A 22,861-nucleotide genomic window follows, 5' to 3' on the forward strand; every position below is an offset into this window, starting at 1 on the left:
AACAAACAACCCACGAGGTCAAATTATGAGTGAAGGTAAAACCTTACAAGCTATCAAATTTGATAGAGACAATGTTAAATTAGAAATACTAGATCAATTGGTATTGCCATATACGACTCATTATATTCAAATCAATTCAATTGATGATGCATATAAAGCTATAAAATCAATGCAAGTACGAGGAGCTCCAGCTATTGCAATTGTTGGTGCTTTTGCAGTTGTTGTTGATATTTATAATCATTTGAAGGATTCACAAACAGTGGGAGATCTTCAGGAGTCATTAAATCATCTTGTCAAATCTCGTCCTACGGCGGTCAATTTGAAAAATGCAATTGATGATATAAGGAAAATTTTAACTGACTATGATACTTCAGACAAGATTGATGAGAAAATATTTAAACAAATCTTTGATTATTCCACTAAATTATATGATGATGATTTAGCAAATAATTTGAAGATAGGTGAAAATGGTTTAAATTACATTAAGAAATCATTAGAAGAGGAAAATTTTGAAGGACCATTTTCAATTGTTACTATATGTAACACTGGTTCATTGGCAACTTCAGGACATGGAACAGCATTAGGAATAATCAGATCTACTTATCAAGCTTTAGCAAAAGACAAAACAAATGAGAAATTTTATTTAGATAATATTTATCCATTAGAAACTAGACCTTATAATCAAGGAGCTAAATTGACTACATATGAATTAGAATATGAAAAAATCCCATCTATTTTAATTTGTGACAATATGGTATCTTCTTTAATTGAACATTTGAATGTAGGTAAAGATGTCCATGAAAAAACATCACCTGTAAAATTCATAATTGTTGGAGCAGATAGAATAGTTAAAAATGGTGATACAGCAAATAAAATTGGTACTTTTCAATTATCAACAATTGCAAATTATTTCAATACAAACAAGTCCACAAATATTAAATTCATAGTAGCTGCACCAAGAACTACAATAGATTTAGAAACAGTTCATGGAGAAGATATTAGAATAGAAGAAAGACCAAGAAATGAATTAACTACATTAGTAGGACCAATTTTAAATGGTTCAGAAGTTGGTGAAAAAATTACAGTAGGAATTGCAACTCCAGGAATTCAAGTTTGGAATCCGGCTTTTGATGTAACTCCTCATCAATTAATTGATGCTATTATTACAGAAAATCCAAAACCTTACATTAAAAATCATGATGGTGAATTTGACTTATCAAATTAGTGTATATTAAATTGATATAAAATTGTAAGAATGTTTTATCTTTTTTTATTCTTCTTCTTGTTTTTCTTTTTTTGATTCTTGGATTTGTTGGTGGCTTGATGTTGATCTGATTTATTAGATTGTGACGATTCGGATTTTTGATCATCATGAGAATTTTCAGTTTTTCCATTATTTTCTGAGTTGGTAATAGAATCTGTATCTTCAGAATTAAAGTTTGAAACAGTGATTGGCTCAGCTTTAAGCTCTGTAGATTCTTCTACATCAAGATCATTAGATGAAGAAGCTAACCCATCAGCTACGTTTATGTTGGAGTTAGATGGATCTTTCTCAGTGTGATTTGGGTCTATAATTTTTGTGTCGATATCATGAACTTCTTTGTCAGCTACTTGAATCTCTCTTAATGTAGTGCCTTCACTGTTCATCACGTCTTCATTTGGGACCGCTTCAGGTTCATTTTCTGCATTATTTGAGTTCTCGTCGTTAGGTTGATACGATTCTGGTTTTTGATCCTCTTGTAGATTTTCAGTTTTTCCGTTATTTTCTGAGTTGGCAATAGATGGTGTATCTTCAGAATTGATATTTGAACTAGTAGCAGCTTCAGCTTTAATTTCCGTAGACTCTCTTACGTTAAGATCATTAAATTGTGAAACTAACTCATCAGCTACATTATTTTCGGACTTAGGTTGTTCTTCCTCAATGTGCCCTGGGACCTCATCTTTTGTGCTGGTGTTATGTGCTTCTTCGTCGAGAACTTCAACCTCTCTTGACAAAGGGTTTTCATTCTCAATTTTGTCTTCATTTGGAATTGCTTTAGGTTCATTTTCTAGTTTATTTGATTTCTCGTCGTCAGCAATAGATTTTTCTTCATCGATATTTGTATTTTCTTGAATAGTTGCTGGAATGTGCTCACTATATTCGGCTCCATTCTTGTTCCCATTACTGAAGTCGGATTTTTCAACATTTGTGTGCTCAAGGTCATCATTTTTGCTTTCCTCAGTATCACCTTTGTCCTCGTTATTTTCAAAGTTCCCATTCGATTGTCCATTTACCTTATTGTAATGATCTGATACAGCTTCAATCTTTTCCTCTCCATTTTCTTTGTTATTATTATCTAATCCATCTTCAATCTTATCCTCGTTGGTAATGACAAGTTTTTCTGGTTCATTTATCGAATTTGAATCATGACCATTTTCATTTTCTAGCGTTTTAGTTTCGCCGTTCGAGATCTTTCCTTCGTTTTCAGTACCATTATTTCCATTCGTCGTTACTGTTTGGTTCCCACTACCTGCAGATTCATTACCAGTTGAAATGTCGGGAACAATTTCAACAACCTTTTCGGACTCTGGATTTGTTGAATCAAACAAAATTTCACTTCCAGGTGCCTCGGACTTCTCCTGCTCATTATTAGCTTTTACATTATCCACATCCTCAGGTTTTGGAGTGCTACTTTTCTCAAATGAACTTCTAGCTGAAGATACCAATTTCTGGAATGTATTTTGTGATTTAACAGATGGTTCTGCAGATTGCAGAGTAGAAGCTTCTGCTTTCTCAACATCAACATTTTTCCTCATTTTCTCATCCATTTCAATATCTTCTAATGTTGGCATTGAATTAACATTTTCCCAAATAACAACTCCTGAATTTCCATATCCTGGTAATTCACTCAATTTAACTCTAAAATAATCAATATCTTTTAATAAATTATGTTTTTCATTAAAATCTTTAAATGATGGTAATTTTGTACAATAACTTTCAATAAATAATCTTTTATAACTATCAAAAATTTGCAGAAGAACTAATGAATATTTGAGTTCTGGTAAATGTTTCATCAATACTTTTGCGACGGTTATTGTGTCTCTAACAAGATTTTCCATGTATTGATGACACTGAAGTGGGTGTTTTACTGGTTCTGACCAATTAATATCTGGTAATTTATTACATGCAGCAATTGTTCTTTCTTGCATTATAGTGATGATCTTAGCAAAAAGTTCAGTTTCATGATCCTTATAGTTACTAATCATTTTTGCAAAAGATAATTGATCTTCTGTTCTTACATCTTTAAAAATAAGTTGTAAATGCTGTATAAAAGCAATGTTAAATTCAATAAACCTTATGCAAATAGCTAAATGTTTTGTTGTTATATGTTTTAATCCTGCAGTTCTTGTAGCACCAGCCGATAATACTGATTGTGACGTTTTAGAATTTAATTCTTTAAAATAATTGAGTATATTGTTTTCAATTGTGTTTGTGAAACTGGGGAATGCTTTGGTCGCAATTAAATAATTTTTGATATGATTTATGACTATTACTGCTAATTTGGGTGATATAAACTCATTCTCGTCTATTTTTAACATGTTGATTGTATATTCTTGTTGCTTCTCTGTATTTTCCATCTCTTCATCCTCGTAAAAGTCAAATGATGAAAGCCATTCGTCACCCGATATTCCCTTAGAACCATTACTTTGTATATATTCAGCATATTGAATTTGTTCAGTCAATGAAATTTGAGCAGGTCCTAAAACTTCAGGATCATCCACCACTCTCCAGGTTTCTTTCGAACAACTCAAAGACATCAGTTTAGAAGCATTTGTATGTAATCGATGCAAAAAGTATGTGATATGCTGTTGGAACCATTCTTTTAAAGCGTTTCCGGCTCCAATTGATTCAAATGTGGGGTTAATTAACTCACATTCTTGTAAATATGCTGTTGTTATTGAATATAGTCTTAAATATAAATGTATTGGTAAATCTGCTGTTTGTTCCAGTCGTATGTTTATGATTTTCATTAATCTAATTTGAGTTAATTCTATTGCTTTATGAATCGCTCTGGAAATATCTAATGACATAATGTTGATGTTTGAAGTTTGTGAAATTGTGGTCAATGCTATATCTAATAATAATTTTTGATGAACAGTCAATCTTCTTAAACATTCAGATAATTGTGCATAAGTTTTTGAAATCATTGTTTCAAATTCTTTTGGTGTAAGTACTTTTAAATTCGTACTTAATACATTTGACTGTGATGTAGTAGATGAATCTGGCGGTGTTGGTGAAGTCTCGGATTCTATATCTTCGATTTTTTGAGACGTTGGTAAATCCAGTTTGATAATTTCTTTGATTTCTCCTATGAACCGATTTTGATAAAGAGTATATGCATTTATCAAATTTCCTCCTTTGATTAAATTTGAAACGTAATCTTTTAATTTTGATTGGAAATCTGGATCTAAATTCTTGAATGATGTGTTTATCGGCTTTGTTGAATACTTTTTTGATTTATCTTTATTTACATATAGTCTGTTCAATGTATCTTTTGTAGGTACTGTCTTATAATGGTTACTCAAATCTTTTAGTAAAAGATCAATAAAATCATTAATGTATTTTCTAGAACAATCTGTTTTCAAAGTTTGTAAATCATTGATTAGATGGATTAATGCAGGTAAATTGGTTAAATTAATAACTTCCAATTTCGGGTATATTTTTTTGATTTCTTCATCAACAATTTCATCTCGTGGAATTCCATTGATTAAACTTTCAACAGCCACTATTTGGTTTAAACATTTGAAAAAATCATTATTATGGAATGATATATTTGCTAATTGGAAAATCGAGGTTATATATTGTAGTTGAATCACAGTAATTTCCAAGCTTTCTACATTTTTTCTTTCAATCATTTTTTCCAATATTTTTAAACCTTGTTTTGCTTGATTTTGTTCAATTTGATCCAATTTTTGAACTATATTTTGATAATTATGAACACAATTTTCTGATTTCTTTTGAATATTTTCTATATCACCAATAGTATCAAAAAATGAGTCTGAAGATTTTTCAATTTCCCCAATAAGATTCATTTCAACAATGTCTAGATAGTTGGAGAACTTTTCTTGTAAATCTGTATCATTTATAATTTGGTCTTGTTCTAATTTTAAATTTGAATTTTCTAATACTTTTTTAAATATTCTTGGATCATCTAGTTTAAAATTTGGATCAAGAAAAACACTAGGCACTTCATTCAATAATGGTTGTTCTATGTTTTGGAAATTTTCAATTGATGATGATGTTGATAATTCACCTCGCTCGTTTGGTTGTGATAACTTTCTTAAAGAATCTTCAGTTAATTTCTTCTGACTTTCTTCAAACTTCTTATATTCCTTTGCTATATCATTAACAAATTTAGCTTCCAATTCATGATTCGATACATTCTTTTTAAGTTTCTCCAATTGTATTCGAGGTATCTCTTTATTTGTTGGTATGTTTAAGTTGTAAATAGTGGTTGTACCACCGTTTAAAGTAACTGATGCTTTTGGAATTCTATTCCTTCTAGCTCTTGCATTGTCTGATCCAATTGTTAATTCATAAATCGAATTTGGTCCAAGGGGAGAATATTCTGTTCTATTAATATTTTCATCAAAATTGTATAGTGTTCCAGACAGTATATAACTTTCATTATCTAAACTTAACCTACTTTTTGTAAATGAATTTGTAGATCCAGTTCTTTTATGTGTTCGTAGATGATTTCCGAAATTATTATTATTAAATGAAGGAGATTGTTCTATTATAATTGAAGAATGTTCAGATCCAATTGGTAAATCATCATTCAAATTGATTGTACTTTCATTCACAGATGACAGATTTAGTATAATTGATGAATCATCTGACATAGGTGGATAGTGGTTTTCAATGATTGTAGATACTTGATATTTTCGGTTGTCAATGTTTCAATAGGCTGCAATATTATTTTTCTTTCAAACTCTCTCTTTCATTAAAATTTAAAGTTTGTTCTTATCACTTTGGAAAAGAAAAACAAGGGTTGACATGAAGATTTTGTCAACAACCTTTGGACCACCGTTACCTTCAATCGAGCTCTAGAGTTTAACAAAAGCAATTATTTTATAATGGAAGCAAAATATCTGGAAGTTTTTAAGTTAGAGAAGCAGTTGAAAATTTACAGGATACCGTGATGGATCGAATTACGGAATCAAAGAATAAGACAAGAAATTAAAGCTTTTTCTGTGATTTAATGAATCCAAGATTCTGGTAATTTGACCTTTATGTGCAATGAATAATGGGTGTCTAAGCTGTAGTATTACTCATTTATCTATGCAGTAGTCGATCTTCAGAGATGTAGAAGTAAATTCTATATTTGGCCAAACCAGAATCTTGATATAATAGTACTATATTATCTGCGTCACTTAACTTGTTCAGGTGTATAGCTATATCAGTTCAAAGTAAGAATTGACTTATCCAAGCCTTGTTTTGGAATATATTCACGAGTTGTATGGTATGAGATTTTCGATTTGACGAATCATGAACAATTCTTAACGAGAATACTATGATGATTATCAAAAATTGATTTATGATCATTCGTACATTCTTTTCTTAGTAATTTTGACATTTGGATCCAACTCGATTTTTTCGTGGTTTAGTATTCTGTGAAAGATGAATCTCAGGAAAATCCGAATTTTATATCAAGTAATTTCATTTCGGTGATCTTTATTGATGGTTCATTTGTAATTTGTTTGAGATATAAAATAATTGGCTTACTCGATCGAACTGTCTCTAATTGTATTTGTATAGACTGTTAGAAGTTTGTTACCACAGTTCGTGATAAAAATTAAAATTTCTTAACCGTAAAAATCGTACCGAATTTTTCAATTTTTTCCTAATGTATTACTAATAATAAGAACAACAACTACTTGTCTACAACAAAATGTCTTCAAATAAAGAATCAAAACCAAAACCTTGTTGTGTATGTTTGGATGAAAGAAAAGAAAGAGATAAATGTACTTTGTTTCATGGTGTAGATAGTGATGATTGTAAACTGATTTTGGAGAATTATAATTCATGTATGAAAGGATATGGATTCACACCTAATCAACCGGTGAAATCTTAGAGAGTGAGAAGAAATCTTCAGAGAAATGGAGTTACGTCAGAAAAAACTTGTAAATAACAGAACTTGTTAGGTTCCATCACTTGTATATATCTTTTATTAAATATTATAAATATGTTTGGTTCATTAATTATTATTACTATTCATTAGTAGATCCATATTTTTTAAATAAATCAGAATTATCTTCATTATCATCACTTGATTTGGAATGAGAAGAATAATTTTGATTCTCTATTCTTTCTTCATCATCAAATACTTCATTAATTTCTCTATTTCTAACACTTTCACTTTCATCATTAAAATTTGGATATTTTAATTTTAATAATTTATTACTATTAAACCAAACTTGATTTTTTAAAAAATTATCAATTAAAATTAATTGTAAACAATTTAATAAAATTGGTATTATAAACATAACAATAAAAATTTCAAATTCATTTGAATATTCATCTAACCATCTTAATAAAATATGAGAAGTTATCCAAATCAATTCAACTTCAAAAATTTCAACAAATAAATATAATATAATTTTTGTAATCATTAAACTTGTAAAATATATAACTAATTGTTTTAACCATGCTTTAACACTTGGTTTATTAATATTACCATATTCACCACTTTTAATTTGAGTTATATGAAAATAATTTTTACAAATATAATTTAATAATTTGAATACCAAATATAATATATAAACTCCAATAGTACAATCTAATACCATATTTAAAAAATACCAATCACAAGCATTATCTTCATCATCATCTTCTTCTTCTTTGGTGAATACTTCAGGTGCAGTTTTTAAAACAGATAACATAATATTAAAAATATGAACACCTAAAGCACCAATTAATTGTTTACTTACATCAAATATCCAAACTGGCCAAGTACGTCGTATTGGATATTCATAAAATCTTTTTAAAATTAAACTTGATAAACATAATAATCCTAATAATGCTTGAGTTAATAAAGAAAATGTTCCAATTAATTCACATCCATTATTTTCTTGATGATTATTTTTTGATGAAGTATATAGTATATTCGGTATTATTGTGTTTATCATTTTTTTTGGGTCGTTGAGTTATATAGAAATATAATGAATGAGTAAATGGTTGGTTGTATATAATGATATCTAAGTAAGATTAATTTTAAAGTTGCCTATCATTCAAAAATAAATTTAGATTTACGTATACACGTCTTTGTGTAACTTTCTAGAGCTGGTTTGTTTCTATTAACAAATTTCTTTTTAAACAAAGCATCAGCCATAACATCAAATTAATCAAAGTAAAAAAGCAAAATCTTAGTTTTACGTCAATTTCCAATCCTGAAGAGTTCATAAAAAACAACATACTTATCCAGTGAAAGACACTCTACCCTCTTTTATTATTTATCAATTTTAAAGATTGATAAATTCTTTTTTATACAATTTTTATATATAATATATAGTTTTAATTTCATTCATAAAGTCATCATTATAATATCAAAATTCATTTAAAGCCCTTGTCAATCATCATCTGACTCTGAATCTTCATCAAATAAGAAAGTTTTCTTAGGTGGTTGTTGAGGAGATTGTGATTGTTGTTGTTGTGTATGTGAAGGTGACGAAAAAAAAGCATTTTCTGAAGTAGTTTGAGGAGGTGAAACAGATGATTTTGAAATTGGATTTGAAAAATTAAATGATGAAGAAGATGAACTTTTATTTGGTTTTGAATTGTTACTGTTAGAATCACCACCTAAAAATGATCGACTTAATGATTTATCTTCTGATGTTAATTCTCTTGTTGGATTTCCAAATTGTTCAGCTAATGAATTTGAACTTCTTGTCTGTTTTGATATTGACCCTGATCTATGGTTAGGATTGATCGATGAAATATGTTGATTTTCAGGTTGTGTTTGTGTTTGTGGTTGTTGCGTTGATTGTTGATTGTTTTGATTATTATTTGATTGAAAAATCAGCTCTGCTAATGCTTGACTTGATCTTCTAGTTCTTATACTCAACCCATTATTTTCATCATCACTATCATCAGATTCTGAGTCACTGAAATTAAAAGGTGATTGACTAACAGTAGTTGAATTAGTTGGTTGCATAATTGGAGAAGTTATAGGACTTTCTTGACGATTTTCATCATGCTCTATTGAATTTTCTAATGAATCATAATCAAAATTTGATCCTAAATTTAAATTTTCAGGTAAATCAACAACATCTGGAGTTTGATAAGTTGAATGATTTGGATCACATGTATATACTGTATTATAATCATAATAATAATCATAACCTCTACTTATATCATTATTAACATTATGAGATAATGAAGAAGTATATGGATTATCTTCATCACTTGATTCTTCATCTGATCCATAATTTAATGATGTCGGAGGTAATAATTTGATAGAACTATAACTTCTAGCACTTGATAATGATTCATTATCAGATGACGCAGAATCTTTAATTAATTGTTGTTGTGATTGATGATTTCCCATTTTTAACGGCACATTAGACATTGATTTCACTTTTAAAAAAAATCCACCTTCATCATCCTCTTCTTCATCATCTTCATTATCTTCATCACTATAATTTTCTTCATTATCTCCTTCATATAGATGACTTCTTAATAGATTATTATTGACTTGATCATTATAATCATCATATACATCTTCTGCATCTTCATTATCACTATAATCCTCATATTCATCAGAATCAGAATCATAGGCAATACATTGTTGAACTTCTTCATTAAATCGAATATGTCTATTAGGTGGGGTTGGGTTTTCAGTAGTATGATTATCTGATTTTTTCAAATCAAGTTTATTTGATCGTTGATTATTTGCATCATCTTGTTTTATAGTTGATAAACTTGAAGAATTTGAATTTAATAATGTTTGTAACTTTGCAACATTTGAATTATCCGTAGACGATTTATTCGCATATTGAGCATTTAATTTATTCAGTAATGCATCAAAATTAAAATATTCATCAGGTTGTTGTTGTTGTTGTTGATTTTGTTCATTTTGTAGTCTTTGTTGTTCTTTTTTCTTTTGATATAGACTTGTAGCTAATTCTAATTTAAATAAATTTGAATGACTTATTATAGATTCTTCAACAGTTCTTTTCTTTAATATTGGTTTCGGTTTTTCTTTTGTTGATCGTCTTGGTTTTCTTGCTATTGATATATCACCAGCAACTGCGCTTGTTGCAGTTGATTCATCATCTATTGAATTACCATCATCATCATCATTTTCATCATTACCTGTATTTGCTCCATCTTGACTATTACTTCTGGTGTTATTTTTCAATATAGGACCATATAACCAAGTCACATCACTTTCTTTTGACCAATTTACTACTTCAGAACTAATAGTTTTCAAATTTGATCTTCTTTGAGCCCAAGTTCTCCATGATGCATTTTCTAATCTTGCAGCATTTGCAACATCTCTCTTTTTTGAAATGACATATCTCCAAGATTTTGATATATCAGATACATCCCATTGATATGATAAATAATCCACATGACGTGAAGGTTCAGCTGTTAAATCTGAATCGTCATGAGGTATCAATTCGGGTGATTGTAAGTTTAATGTTGGTGTAGCTGTAGGTGATGCAACGGGTGATGGAGAAGAAGATACTGATGTTGATTGATTACTATTATGTTGTGGATAATTATTATTATCTGAATTACTTGAATAATCACTATTATAACTTATTATATCATTATTATTATTATCTTTTGAATTATTTTGAAGTGATCCCTTTTTAAATTGTTGATCTATTGTTGATGATGATTTGGTTTTATTCAGATTAGGTTCATTATTTGAATCTTGTTCTTTTAATTTTTCAGGTATAAATTCATCTAATAAACCCAAAGATCTTGTTCTTTTTAATTTAAATGTGGTATTGTTAAAATGATCATCATCTTCGGCATCAACGTGTTGTGAAGTTGTAGCTCCACCAGAAAATACTTCTCCAGACATTTTGTGATTTTTAATTTATCTGTGGATGCAGTTCTCGAAGGAACTCGTTGTTTCTATTATTTCTAATGGATTGATTAAACTTATAAATGGATATGGTTGATTCCTATTGAATGATATTAGGTTGTCGATGTATTTGTAAATAATATATATCTTACTTTTCTCTTTCTATTTTTCTCTCTCTATTTTTCTTTCTTCTTTATAGGAGTATAATTCTAGCACAATCAGATGATTGATTCTATGTCCCGTATAAATATATATATGTTTACTATTATAAATGAATGAATAATAAGTTCTGATTAGTTGATGTTTTACTTATTAAAATTAATAATTTATTATTATAAGTATAAAGAATATATTTGGTTTGCTGTATTTTTTTTTTTCTTTACATTTTTTTAAATTTCTCTCCCATGGTAATTTTTTTTGACTTTACTTACAAAAGTCACAATGTCTTATATTTAGATAATGAGATATTAAGGGTAAAAAGTAACAATATCGATATTATTAAGGTATCAAGTAAATGAATTAAACCGATATATGAAGTTTTATCTGATTTAAAGCATTTAACTTCATCTATTGGCTTAATCAAGTATCTTAAAACACTCAATACTTACCGTAGATATGCGAAAAAAAAAACTAATCAGCTTCGTTTGAACACCCCGAAAGATCTCAAACGTGTTCCTCCCTAGATAAAGTAATAGAGCTTAAAGATTCAAACTGGCGTTAGAGGTAAAACTATAATTTGATTTGTGTCTCAGTGGCTTAAGTTCAAATCACCCTTCTTTACATGTGTTTTAATAATCAGAGCTCTAAATTTGTTCAAAAAAAAAAACGCAAAACAAGCTAAGAAAATGCAACACCTTCAATTGAATTCTCAACAACAATCGTGACTCTCTACTAAGATTTGAGAATGAAACAGATTGGTTCATAATGTCGGTGTTTGATCATGAAGTAGCTGAGATACTGAGTATAGTTCAAAACTTGGTAGCTATTGAAACATGGAGAAAATCGGAAATTCTTGATGGATATTAAAGTCCGAGTGAATAATCTCTTGAAGAAAGTTTATGAGATGTCTTAGATACTCACGAGGCAGTACCCTTATTTAATTTGAGTGCATATACTTATGATTGTACATACATTCCCCTAAACTTTTGTAAAACAATGCTGGTGCAAAGTTCTAAGTTCTTGAGCAACTTTCCGATCCAGAATTACAAATTTTTAAGCAACATGATCGGTGTTATTTTTTCTAGCAATTTAACCTTAGAATGTTCGTAGAGCGGTGTCTTCCAACGAGATGATACGTGGTGAATTATACTGAAAATCCTGTGACAATATAAGTGACATTATTATTAAAATTTTGCAATTTCCGCATCTTTAACAGTTCTGTTAATTTCAGAATAATTAGCATACTCAAACTCTTTTGATACTCTATGTATGTAATGTCTCTAGTTCAATCAAAGATTGGCTGACTTTTCACAGGTATATGGCGTTTGTTACCTAGTGTAGTTGGGGTTGACAAATTTGTATCGTGAATACGTTCTAGTCTCGGATAAACTCGTGAAAATTTTGAATTTGACTTAAACTCAAAATTCTAAAGTTTGATAAGTACGACACATAGCATATCGAGAATTTCAACAAGTCAGTTACAAAATAGCATTGTTTTATCACTTCAAGTCAAGGCTCAGACTTAGTGACTAATCATGTTTCCTTTGGCTTCAACGTGATCATTCAATCATACTTTTATTTGTAGTTTCTTTTTTCTTTTTTTATTTTTTTTAAATTTTGAAATAAAATAATTTATCCGATATGTGGGGGAATGCACACTCTAAATTAAGATTTATTGCAGTTACGTTTGTGTAATTCAGGATTTTAATAAACCCGGTTGGATATTTAAGTAGAAGATCAGATAATATTCAATAGAGCTATACATCAATGTAAACATAATCAAACTTTTAATTAATATCATAAATTCTATTTCCACTAATATAACAAAAACCAATACAGTTTACAACTTCTTTCATTATTACTGCATCATTTTCACTTAAATGTTTAAATTCAGTATTTAAAGAAATATAACGGAATTGATCAGATTCATCTAATTTATTATTCATTCTAATTAATGGATAATTGGTTAAATTACATATACTCCATCCATGATTTGATTTTGATGTTATCATTTTATCTTGTAATTGTGATTGATTAATTGATGGAATAAGACCAATATCAAATGTTTCTTCTAAATTTTTTGTTTTTATTGTAAAATGGGCGTTCGAAGGTAATTCATAAGCTTCTGAAGTTGGTGTTTGATAAGCTAATGTTATCAATAAATATTTATCTATTTCATCTGTAATTGATTTTTCATTATATATTTGTAGTATTAAATCTTTGAGATAATTGGCAATTGTTTTTTCAACATCTGATTTATATTCATCAATTTGATGATATAAAACTTTTGCTGTTGTGTCGGCTGATGTATAATTTTTCAAAGCACTTTGTAGTAGTAAACAAAAAGTTTGAAAAAACTGTAATTCAATTATTTCTTTGAGATTGATGAAATTTTCACTTATTATTTCATCAAAACTTGAACCTGGATCTATTGTGACTTCATTCAATCTTGGAATTGGTTTTATAACTCTATTGACGAATTCACCAAATTCCGTTAAAAAGAACTCCAATTTTTGTTCTTGTAATACGGAAAAATCATCCATTATTATTGGTATGTTTTCAAAATGATCCAAATAATAAGCTGTTAATTTTGATATTGAAGTATTGGCAATAGATGTATTTTTAATCTCACCAATTGATGAAGATAATTTAACAAAAGAAACGTTGACGTATGCAGTAGATGGAGGTCTCAAATGAATTCCATTTTTAGGTATCACTTTATAAATTATGGCAATTACATTATTTGTTATAGCAGTCATTCCATATAAAATTACTGTACCTTCCGTTGTCTCTGTATATCCTTCATCATTCGATTGAGAAAAAGAAATTGCCTTTTCTGAAAATAAATAAAATGCAATATCATTTGATTCTAAAGAAAGTTTTTTTGAGTTGATATTATAATAAAAAGTTTTGAAAGTTCCATCTTCGAAGGATAGTAATATTATCAATGCATTTCCTTTAATTGCTGGAATAATTGAAGTATTATAAGACCAAGTCCCTGTGTCATACTCAACTTTCTCATCCCCGTCAAATACAACAAGTTTTGATAAAAATGTGCTGATTAAATACACTTTACCATTAATAGTCACCAATTCATTCTTCTTATTTACAAATCTATTTGCTGGATATATCTCATCAAAGGATCCTGTATCAAGATTCAAAACTGAAAATGAGTTATCGTATCCAATTATCAAAAACACATCTTTTTCCCATTTTATTTTAGCTATATTTTTAGGAAATTCGACTTCCTTTGATACAATCATTTGATCATTGAATATTATGATCTTATTGGTAATATCTACTATAGCTAAATTAAGCTTCCCTTCAACTAAATTGAATGTAAAATATTTAATTTTTAAATTTTTAAATCTTTCTGCTGTAACGTAATATTTCCCTTCATGTTCAATTATATCGTCATATGATTTAATTAAAGTATCAAAGACGTTTACTTTAACTTCATAATTATATAACTGACCATGAAGCTTTCTTCCCATTATTAATAATTCTCCTGTATTGAACAAAACTCCACACAAACAATCTCTTGTATTCTCTAATAGTGGACTCCATTGATATTCTACAACGTTTGGATCCTGTACAATAAAATTTAAAGGTTCATCACCGTCCTTGAAAATCACATCCTGAAATTTATTCACTGGTAGATTTTTAATAGCTTCAGTATGTAGAAGAGACCCAAAACTGAAAATTTCTTTAGACTTCAAAGTTTTAGTAGTTTGAGTTTGAACTATTGAGTTATGATATGTTGGAAATTTAGGTTCAATTATATGTAATTCATTGAATGAATTGATTGTAATTTGTAAATTATCCGAAATTTGAATAGGATCATTTCTTGATAGTGCTACGTCACATCTGTTGATCTTTAAATCAGTTATTGATGACATTTATGGATCATTTCTTTGTTGTTTACAAATTCTGAAACAAACGCGTATACGAATTTTTATTTTTTCATTCTTTTGATCCTAAACTTACAAACAATTTTTGAAATCTTTAATGCTTATCGGATGATAGATTATGGTATCAAAATGTCGAGACTACCATCATCCATTCAAACCATATGACATTCAAAGGCAATTAATGGATGCTATCTATGAAACAATTGAAAATGATTATAAAATAGGTATATTTGAAAGTGCAACTGGTACGGGAAAGACGTTATCAATTATATGTTCAACAATGACTTGGCTTAGAAATTACAAGAAAAATAATATTTTTGATCAAAAGAATAATACTTTAGATGTAAACGATGATGAAAGTGATGAGGATGAGCCAGAGTGGGTCAAAGACGAGTATAGAAGAACTATTGTTGATAAAAGTAAAAATAAATTGAAAGAGTATGAAATACATTTGGATGAAGTTGAGAAGAATTTTATGAACAATAAGAGATATGATACAATAATTGAGGATAAGGTTAAACGAAAGAAACAAAAAAGTCAGGAACAAGAGGACGACGAATCTTTTTTACCAAATGACTATAATGATTCTGATTTAATTCAGTCGAAAAATTTCAAAATTAATCAAGAAATTAACAAATTAATCAAAAATTCTGAAGGTGAAGAATCAATTGAACATGTAAATAATTGTCCCACGAAGATATTCTTCTCATCAAGAACTCACTCACAACTAAATCAATTTTCAAGCCAACTACGACTAACTTCATTTAATGCATCATTTGATGAAATGACGGAACGGACAAAGTATTTACCGTTAGGTTCAAGAAAACAACTTTGTATAAATGACAAAATCAATAAAATATCCAACAAAAAGGGAGATCAGTCAATTAATGACGCCTGCATTGATTTACAAAAATCTAAAGATGGTTGTTCATACTTGACTAAAAATGACAAATCATTGGTAAAAGAATTTTCAGATTTAAGCTTAGCCAAGATTAGAGATATTGAAGAATTAGCTGAATTAGGATCGGATTTAAAAACTTGTCCATATTATTCAGCTAGAGATAGTATTGAAGCAACTGAAATTGTATCATTGCCTTATCAACTATTATTTCAAAAGGGAAGTAGAAAAGTATGGGATTTGAATATAAAAGATTCTATTATTGTTATTGATGAAGCTCATAATATTATTGATATCATCACTTCATTATATTCAGTGAAAATTACAGTCACTCAATTAAATCATGTTATTAAGTCATTAAATTTTTATCTCAAGAAATTTGCAAAACGATTGAATAGCAGTAATCGAATACAAATCATGAAATTAACAAAAATATGTAAAATTTTAATGGAATTTATAAGTCAAAAATCAGATGAAAAAATAGGGAAAGAGGTTACTGTAAGTGAAATATTCACAGATTCAACAGGAGACTTAGTTAATATTCATAAACTTGATGAGTTTTTGGTTAAAACAAAATTAGCTTACAAAATAGAATCTTATATGTCTAAGATTGATGAAACTTATAAAAATCAATCAACTCCTTTACTTTTTGAAGTTATTAAATTTCTTCAATGTTTTAATAACACTAGTAAAGAAGGGAAATTGTTTTGGGATAAATCAAATAACGAAATTTCATTAAATTATATGCTACTTGATCCAAGTTTTATTTTCAAAGAATTAGTAGATGAAGCTAAATGTGTTTTACTTTGTGGTGGTACAATGGAACCAATGAATGAATTTATGGATTATTTATTTCCCTTTGTTCCTGAAAATAAAATTAATAAGTTTGCATGTGGACACATTATACCTGATGAAAATTTGAAAGTATTCACCATCGATAGTTATCATGGAGAATTTGAATTTCTGTTCAATAAAAGACATGATCTAAAACAAATTTCAAACCTTGGTCAATTTATATTACAAGTTTGTAAAAATGTTCCATATGGAGTAGTTGTATTTTTCAGCAGCTACAAATATCTAGAAACAGTTATTGAGTGTTGGAAGAAGACACCTGTTTATTCACAGCTATCAAATATTAAGCGAATTTTCCAAGACTCTTCAAACACTTCAAGAGTTGACAATGTTTTAAATGATTATTCAGAAGTAATAAACAATCAAAGAAAAGGAGCAATATTATTCTCAGTGGTTGGTGGTAAAATGTCAGAAGGTATTAATTTTTCAGATGATCTAGCAAGAGCAGTAATGATGATTGGATTACCATACCCCAATGCATTCAGTGGTGAAATAATATCAAAACGAAATTACATCGAATCACAAGTTATTGCTAATGGAGGAACTATTGCATCAGCTAAACAGAAATCTTCAGATTATTATGAAAATTTATGTATGAAAGCTGTTAATCAAAGTATTGGAAGAAGTATAAGGCATGCTAATGATTATTCTTTGATATATCTTGTTGATAAAAGATTTAAAAATACAAAGATACAAAATAAGTTAAGTAAATGGGTGAAGGATCGATTGGTAGATAGTTCAGATGTGATGAGGGATTCAAAAGAATTTTTTAGTTCAAAAGAGTTTGGTTGAGGATTGATAGCGTATTTCGAATTTTGTGCCGCCTCACAATCTCGAAAAATACAGGTTAAAAAGACGAATGGTAACGAATACATAAATATTTTCTTCAATCAAAAACTTTTATTGTCTATAAAGAAGATTCTAAATTAATCAATAAACTATAAACTTCTCTAGGCATTTTATATTGAACCATACCAGCATATATAATACAATTTTTAGCAATTTTTCTCCAATGTAAAATTTCATCTTTTTCATTATTTAAAGATTGATATCTTTGAGATAAAATATTATAATTTAAATTAGTAACACAAGTTAAAACTAATATTAATAAAGATGGAATAATTTTTATAATATCTTCATTTAATTCATTATTTTCAATTAATTCTGAATATATTTTAATTTGTGATAAATTATCATTGGAATTTGCAGGTAAAATTTTTAATTTATTAATTTTATCTATAACTTCACTCCAATTTCTTTGAATAAAAATATTTCTTATTTCAATTACTGATATTAATACTTCACAAGTTTGTTTAACTTGTGATGTTATACTACTTAAAATATGACTATTTTTGGAAAAATTTTGCCAAATATGTTCAGATAATAATATTATATTATTATCAATTGTATTTTTAGAATTTATATCAATTGATCCACTATATAAAGTATCACAATTTCCAAATAATATTATTGGTTTATTTAAATCACTTGTTGAAATTAATTCTGATAATAATTTATTTATTAAAACAATTGTTGTTTCATAATCACATGATAATTGATATAATAATAATGCATCAAATATTCTACCTTCTTCTTCACATTTATTTGCAGTTACTAAAACAATTTGACGATGAAATGAATTAAGATCTTCTAACCCAATTAATTTACGTTGAGTTTCTAATACTCCTGGTTCAATAACTCCTGTAATTTGATTTAATTCTCCTATTAAAATACCAAATTCTCTTGATACTAAAAGTAATTCTCTTAATGCATCATGACAAACTTGAAGTATTGATTTAGATTTACCACCTTGACCTAATGCAATAAGTATTAAATATTCACAAGCAACTTTTGGATCACTTAATTTAAAAAAAGTTGTATATGCTCCTAAAATTCTACTATAATTTATTTCATATTCATTATTTACTACTGATAATACACCATCTTTATTGAAATTTGAACAATTTAATAATCCAAAATATGCTAATCCAATTGCTAAATGTACTGCATCTGCTTCATTCATATTTTCATAACAATATTGTACTGCCAATTCATATAATCCTGATAATATTAACGTTTTTAAATATAATGGATTATTAGAAGAGGATAAAAAATATTTTGGACCTAACAGCACAATTTTATTTTGTAAATTTTTTAAACTATAATTTTCAAAAATTAATGAAGATTCTTCTGATGAATCTTCATTTATAATAGATGATTGAAACCATAACCAATTTTCATTACTTAAATTTATTGAAGGTGGAGGAGATTTATTATTTAAATCACATTTTCCAATAATTTTATAAACTGAATATTTATATGGATCATAATTTACATTTGTTTCAAGATCATTTAATATATATTGAAATTGTTGATTAAATTCTTGATGAATTCTTTCTAATAAATCTGAAGAAAGTTTGGAATTTTCAACAAAATTTTTAATATATATGGGGAAATTTTTATCAAATTTATTGAATAGTTGACGATTTTTGTAAACTAAGTTATCTGCATCTTCGTATAATCCTGCCCTCATAAGGTAATATATTAATGCCCATATAGGAACTCCATTTACTAATAATGTCTTATTAACTAAATCTGGTTCATTTTTAAGAATTATTTGATGAATGAAAAAGGAAACTTTATTAACATTTGTAGCAGGTATGAAATTTTTTGGTTTATCAACAACTTTAATATAAGTATGATCAACAAAATTTAAAAATTCCCATTCTAAATATTCTTTACTTTTTGAAACAATTATATCATTTAATTTTGGATTTTTAAAAAATTTTTGTTCTTGTGATGTTTTAGAATTTTTTTCATCAACTAAATTTTGTAATATTTTCCAAATTTCAGCAATTTGTTTTGATTTAAAATCATCTTGAAATTTATTTAAATCATAAAAATTTAAACATAATGGGAAATTTTGATTTTCTAATCTCGCCTCATTCAATGAATAAATGATTCTTGCATAATGTTCAAATTTGGTTCTTGTTATTTTAGTTGGTGATGTAGATAATGGTGTTAAAATATTTGCAGAAGCTGAATTTGATTTCCATACAACTGAACATTTTAAAGCTTCTTCTTGAAATTTTGAAGAATCTTTTAATCCAATGGCTTTTTGTAATTTTTCTTTTCTAATTTTCCAATCAATAGATATATTTGAATTTATATATTTATCAAAATCTTGAGATGCTAAGTTAAAAGTTTGTTCAATGGTATTTAAGATATTCTCTTCTTTTTTATTCTTTAAATAATTCTCTATATTGTTTTCAAGATTATGATTACTTTCATGTTTACTGGATTTAGGTAATTGAATCCTGTTCAATTCATCTTCTAAATCTCCAGTTTTCACTCCTGCATCTGCTAATAAATAATGAGCTTTAGTATGATGTTTTTGTTTTAATTCCGATTTTCTTAATTCTTGTGTTTTACGTTCTAATTCATTAAGAGTTAAATGAATAGATCCAATTTGATCACCAATTGAACTTTTTGGTAAACTTGAGGCAGAATCCAATAGATCTCGTAATAGTTTATTTGAATCTGTATTATTTAATGAAGCTGTGATGTCAATATTTGTTGATGAATTTATATTTGAAGTTGGTGGATTGATTGTTGTTTGTGTTGTTGATCCAATCGACGTCGTTGGCTGTTGCTGTGGTGGTGGTTGTTGTTGTTGTTGTTGTTGAGTATTTGCTCCAAAGTTGAACCCACCACCAAATGATGTGTTGTTCAGTTTGTTAGCAAACATATCTGATTGTTGTCTTCGTTACTGTTGATATTTTTATGAAATGTAGCTTGTTTATTTTGGTTGTAAAAATATAATATTCTCGATTAATTATTGTTGTATGGATGTTCAAGCCTCATCAGCTTTCGATCGAAAAAAAAAATTGGTTCAACCAAATTTTTCACTTCTTCTTCTTCTTCTTCTTCTTCTTCTTCTTCTTTTCTCTTCAACTTTGTCCAAAAGTTATTCCATCACTTTAGACAGTGCATTATACTTGTGAATTAATGGAAAATATTAAATTACTATAAAGTAGAGATTTCATGGTCGATTCATATTTTAGAGTATCAGTTTTTGATACACTATTGAATTGTTTTGATTTTTCAAAATATAGTAATTCTCTATTTTGAATTCTTTCAAATTCAATCAATATTAATTGCGATGCGTTGATGGATAGAATAAATTTGTACCTTTAAGAACCTGTCTGGAGTAAAAAGATGAAAGAGAGGTGTCAGATGGTACAGATATTTTTATGAAACTTGATAAAAAATTTGAAAATATGCATCTTGAAAGGAGAATTTAGAACACAGTGTTTGCAATTTGATTGTCTAATATTGTTGTCTTCACAATCGAATGGGGAGGAATAGATAATTCTGTACCACATGATTGGACGTTAGGGTCAAATTGATAAACCAAGAGAAGTTGAAGTGGGTTTTTAGTGTTTAAGTACTCATGTAAATTCTGAAATCAATACATGGAATTTGAAGCAGGTGTTCTAGTTGGGAATTCTTATACAAGTCAACGAATATAAGTATTTCCGCCCAGAATACCTGCTTCCAGGCACAGTTTGATAGTATAAGTATTGTGCTCAATGGAAGTTAGCACATGGTATGACTGAAACTTCACTTCTTGATCATTTTGGCCGGTTTAGTTAGCAGTTCCTTATATAGTTTTCACAAAAAGTATAACATGTAAGAAATACAGGATTCAACAACATCGTGTATGCGAGATTATTCGATAAAGTCTTAATGCTTGTTGAGAATTGACATATCAATAAAAATCTGACCAAATGATCCAACTTTGAAAGTGAATAAGCCATACTTTATGGATATGATGGCATGATGTTGAACTTCACTGTATGCTTAATCTATAGTCTGGATCATGTATTGCAACTTCCCAATTGCTCCTTTTCAATAATTCTATATCTCTCCATTAGTGTCTAATGTAATTGGTATAGTTATGATGATAAATAAGGTAGTACTCAGTAGAATTAAATTATTTTATACTAGTCGAAGTAACTGCCCTTGATCCCCATAGTTGAAAAAAAAAAAGAGCCGCTCGCTCATGTATAAATCTTTGTGATGATCTATAAAACTGGTAGCTTTATCGTAAATTTATATTCGTTTATCCGTATTTATAAACCAATTAGATTTTAGAATTTTATTTTTATAATTTTGTTATCGTGTGCATCAATTTGTTCTATGATGCTTTCAAAATGAATTTATAATACTTTCAAATAAGAAAATAGAAGTTCTTGACAAGACAGATTTTGAATGATAGCTTGTTTCTTCGTAAATTCTTTTATCAACAATTTGGACTTGATCTTTATATTTACTTAAAAATACAATTGATACTATTATCAAATTTAAATTGCCCTATGATTTTCATGTTTAGTTTATAAAAATTTCAAGATATCGTAATTCATGACTATTTACTAAGGCAAATTAATTTTAGTCTAGTAAAAACTGAAAAGAAATTAATATTAGGGGTAGTGTAATAATGTATCAGAAGGAAAATCATTAAAAAATTTCGTTTAAAACTCTTCTCATTCTTTGATGGAATGCAGCTATGAGTTTTATTCAACCATTTAAGTTTGATTATGTTGAAACTTTACTGATCTGGGGAATAGGGAGGATGTTAGATAAGCATATATATTTATTGATAAGGTTCATCTTCTTTTTCAGTAGCTTTATATGTATGAAATAAAAGATAAGCAAAAAGAAATTCTACATACTAAAATTTATATACAGTACTTGTAACAAAATATAACACAAACTTTGAACAATAAGATTTTGAAAAAAAAAATTTTATATAAATTAGGAACATAATTCCAAAGATATCTTAATTTATTGTTTGATTTCAGATATTGTACAACTTATCTTGCATTTTATACTTTTCAACCGTTTTTCTTTTCCCATTTATATCAAAAAGTCAAACTTCTTCAGGTCGGATTTTTTTTACG

At 28.0% G+C, this 22,861-nt stretch overlaps 7 protein-coding genes across 7 annotated transcripts; 2 read left to right on the forward strand and 5 right to left on the reverse strand. All coding sequences in view use genetic code 12, as the record gives it.

Annotated features, from left to right (window-relative positions):
• Window positions 1-25: 25 nt before the first annotated feature.
• On the forward strand, window positions 26-1,225 carry KGF55_004539 (S-methyl-5-thioribose-1-phosphate isomerase; the record flags this gene model as incomplete). Its single annotated transcript, XM_051759454.1, has 1 exon — window positions 26-1,225. One exon carries the CDS (start codon window positions 26-28, stop codon window positions 1,223-1,225), a length of 1,200 nt encoding a protein of 399 aa, XP_051612829.1.
• A 35-nt stretch (window positions 1,226-1,260) lies between these two features.
• Window positions 1,261-5,883, reverse strand: KGF55_004540 (uncharacterized protein; the record flags this gene model as incomplete). The annotated part of the gene is made up of 1 exon (XM_051759455.1): window positions 1,261-5,883. The coding sequence occupies one exon, from the start codon at window positions 5,881-5,883 to the stop codon at window positions 1,261-1,263; it is 4,623 nt and encodes a 1,540-aa protein (XP_051612830.1).
• Window positions 5,884-7,251: 1,368 nt separating this feature from the next.
• Window positions 7,252-8,169, reverse strand: KGF55_004541 (uncharacterized protein; the record flags this gene model as incomplete). Its single annotated transcript, XM_051759456.1, has 1 exon — window positions 7,252-8,169. One exon carries the CDS (start codon window positions 8,167-8,169, stop codon window positions 7,252-7,254), a length of 918 nt encoding a protein of 305 aa, XP_051612831.1.
• Window positions 8,170-8,609: 440 nt separating this feature from the next.
• Window positions 8,610-11,075, reverse strand: REG1 (protein phosphatase regulator; the record flags this gene model as incomplete). The annotated part of the gene is made up of 1 exon (XM_051759457.1): window positions 8,610-11,075. One exon carries the CDS (start codon window positions 11,073-11,075, stop codon window positions 8,610-8,612), a length of 2,466 nt encoding a protein of 821 aa, XP_051612832.1.
• A 1,949-nt stretch (window positions 11,076-13,024) lies between these two features.
• On the reverse strand, window positions 13,025-15,136 carry KGF55_004543 (uncharacterized protein; the record flags this gene model as incomplete). The annotated part of the gene is made up of 1 exon (XM_051759458.1): window positions 13,025-15,136. The coding sequence occupies one exon, from the start codon at window positions 15,134-15,136 to the stop codon at window positions 13,025-13,027; it is 2,112 nt and encodes a 703-aa protein (XP_051612833.1).
• A 130-nt stretch (window positions 15,137-15,266) lies between these two features.
• KGF55_004544 (uncharacterized protein) lies at window positions 15,267-17,690 on the forward strand (the record flags this gene model as incomplete). The annotated part of the gene is made up of 1 exon (XM_051759459.1): window positions 15,267-17,690. The coding sequence occupies one exon, from the start codon at window positions 15,267-15,269 to the stop codon at window positions 17,688-17,690; it is 2,424 nt and encodes an 807-aa protein (XP_051612834.1).
• A 115-nt stretch (window positions 17,691-17,805) lies between these two features.
• KGF55_004545 (linker nucleoporin) lies at window positions 17,806-20,646 on the reverse strand (the record flags this gene model as incomplete). The annotated part of the gene is made up of 1 exon (XM_051759460.1): window positions 17,806-20,646. The coding sequence occupies one exon, from the start codon at window positions 20,644-20,646 to the stop codon at window positions 17,806-17,808; it is 2,841 nt and encodes a 946-aa protein (XP_051612835.1).
• Between the last annotated feature and the right edge of the window lie 2,215 nt (window positions 20,647-22,861).

This window comes from Candida pseudojiufengensis, assembly GCF_024610245.1.
Source record: "Candida pseudojiufengensis strain CBS 10847 chromosome Unknown scaffold13, whole genome shotgun sequence".
NCBI lineage: Eukaryota > Fungi > Ascomycota > Pichiomycetes > Serinales > Debaryomycetaceae > Lodderomyces > Lodderomyces pseudojiufengensis.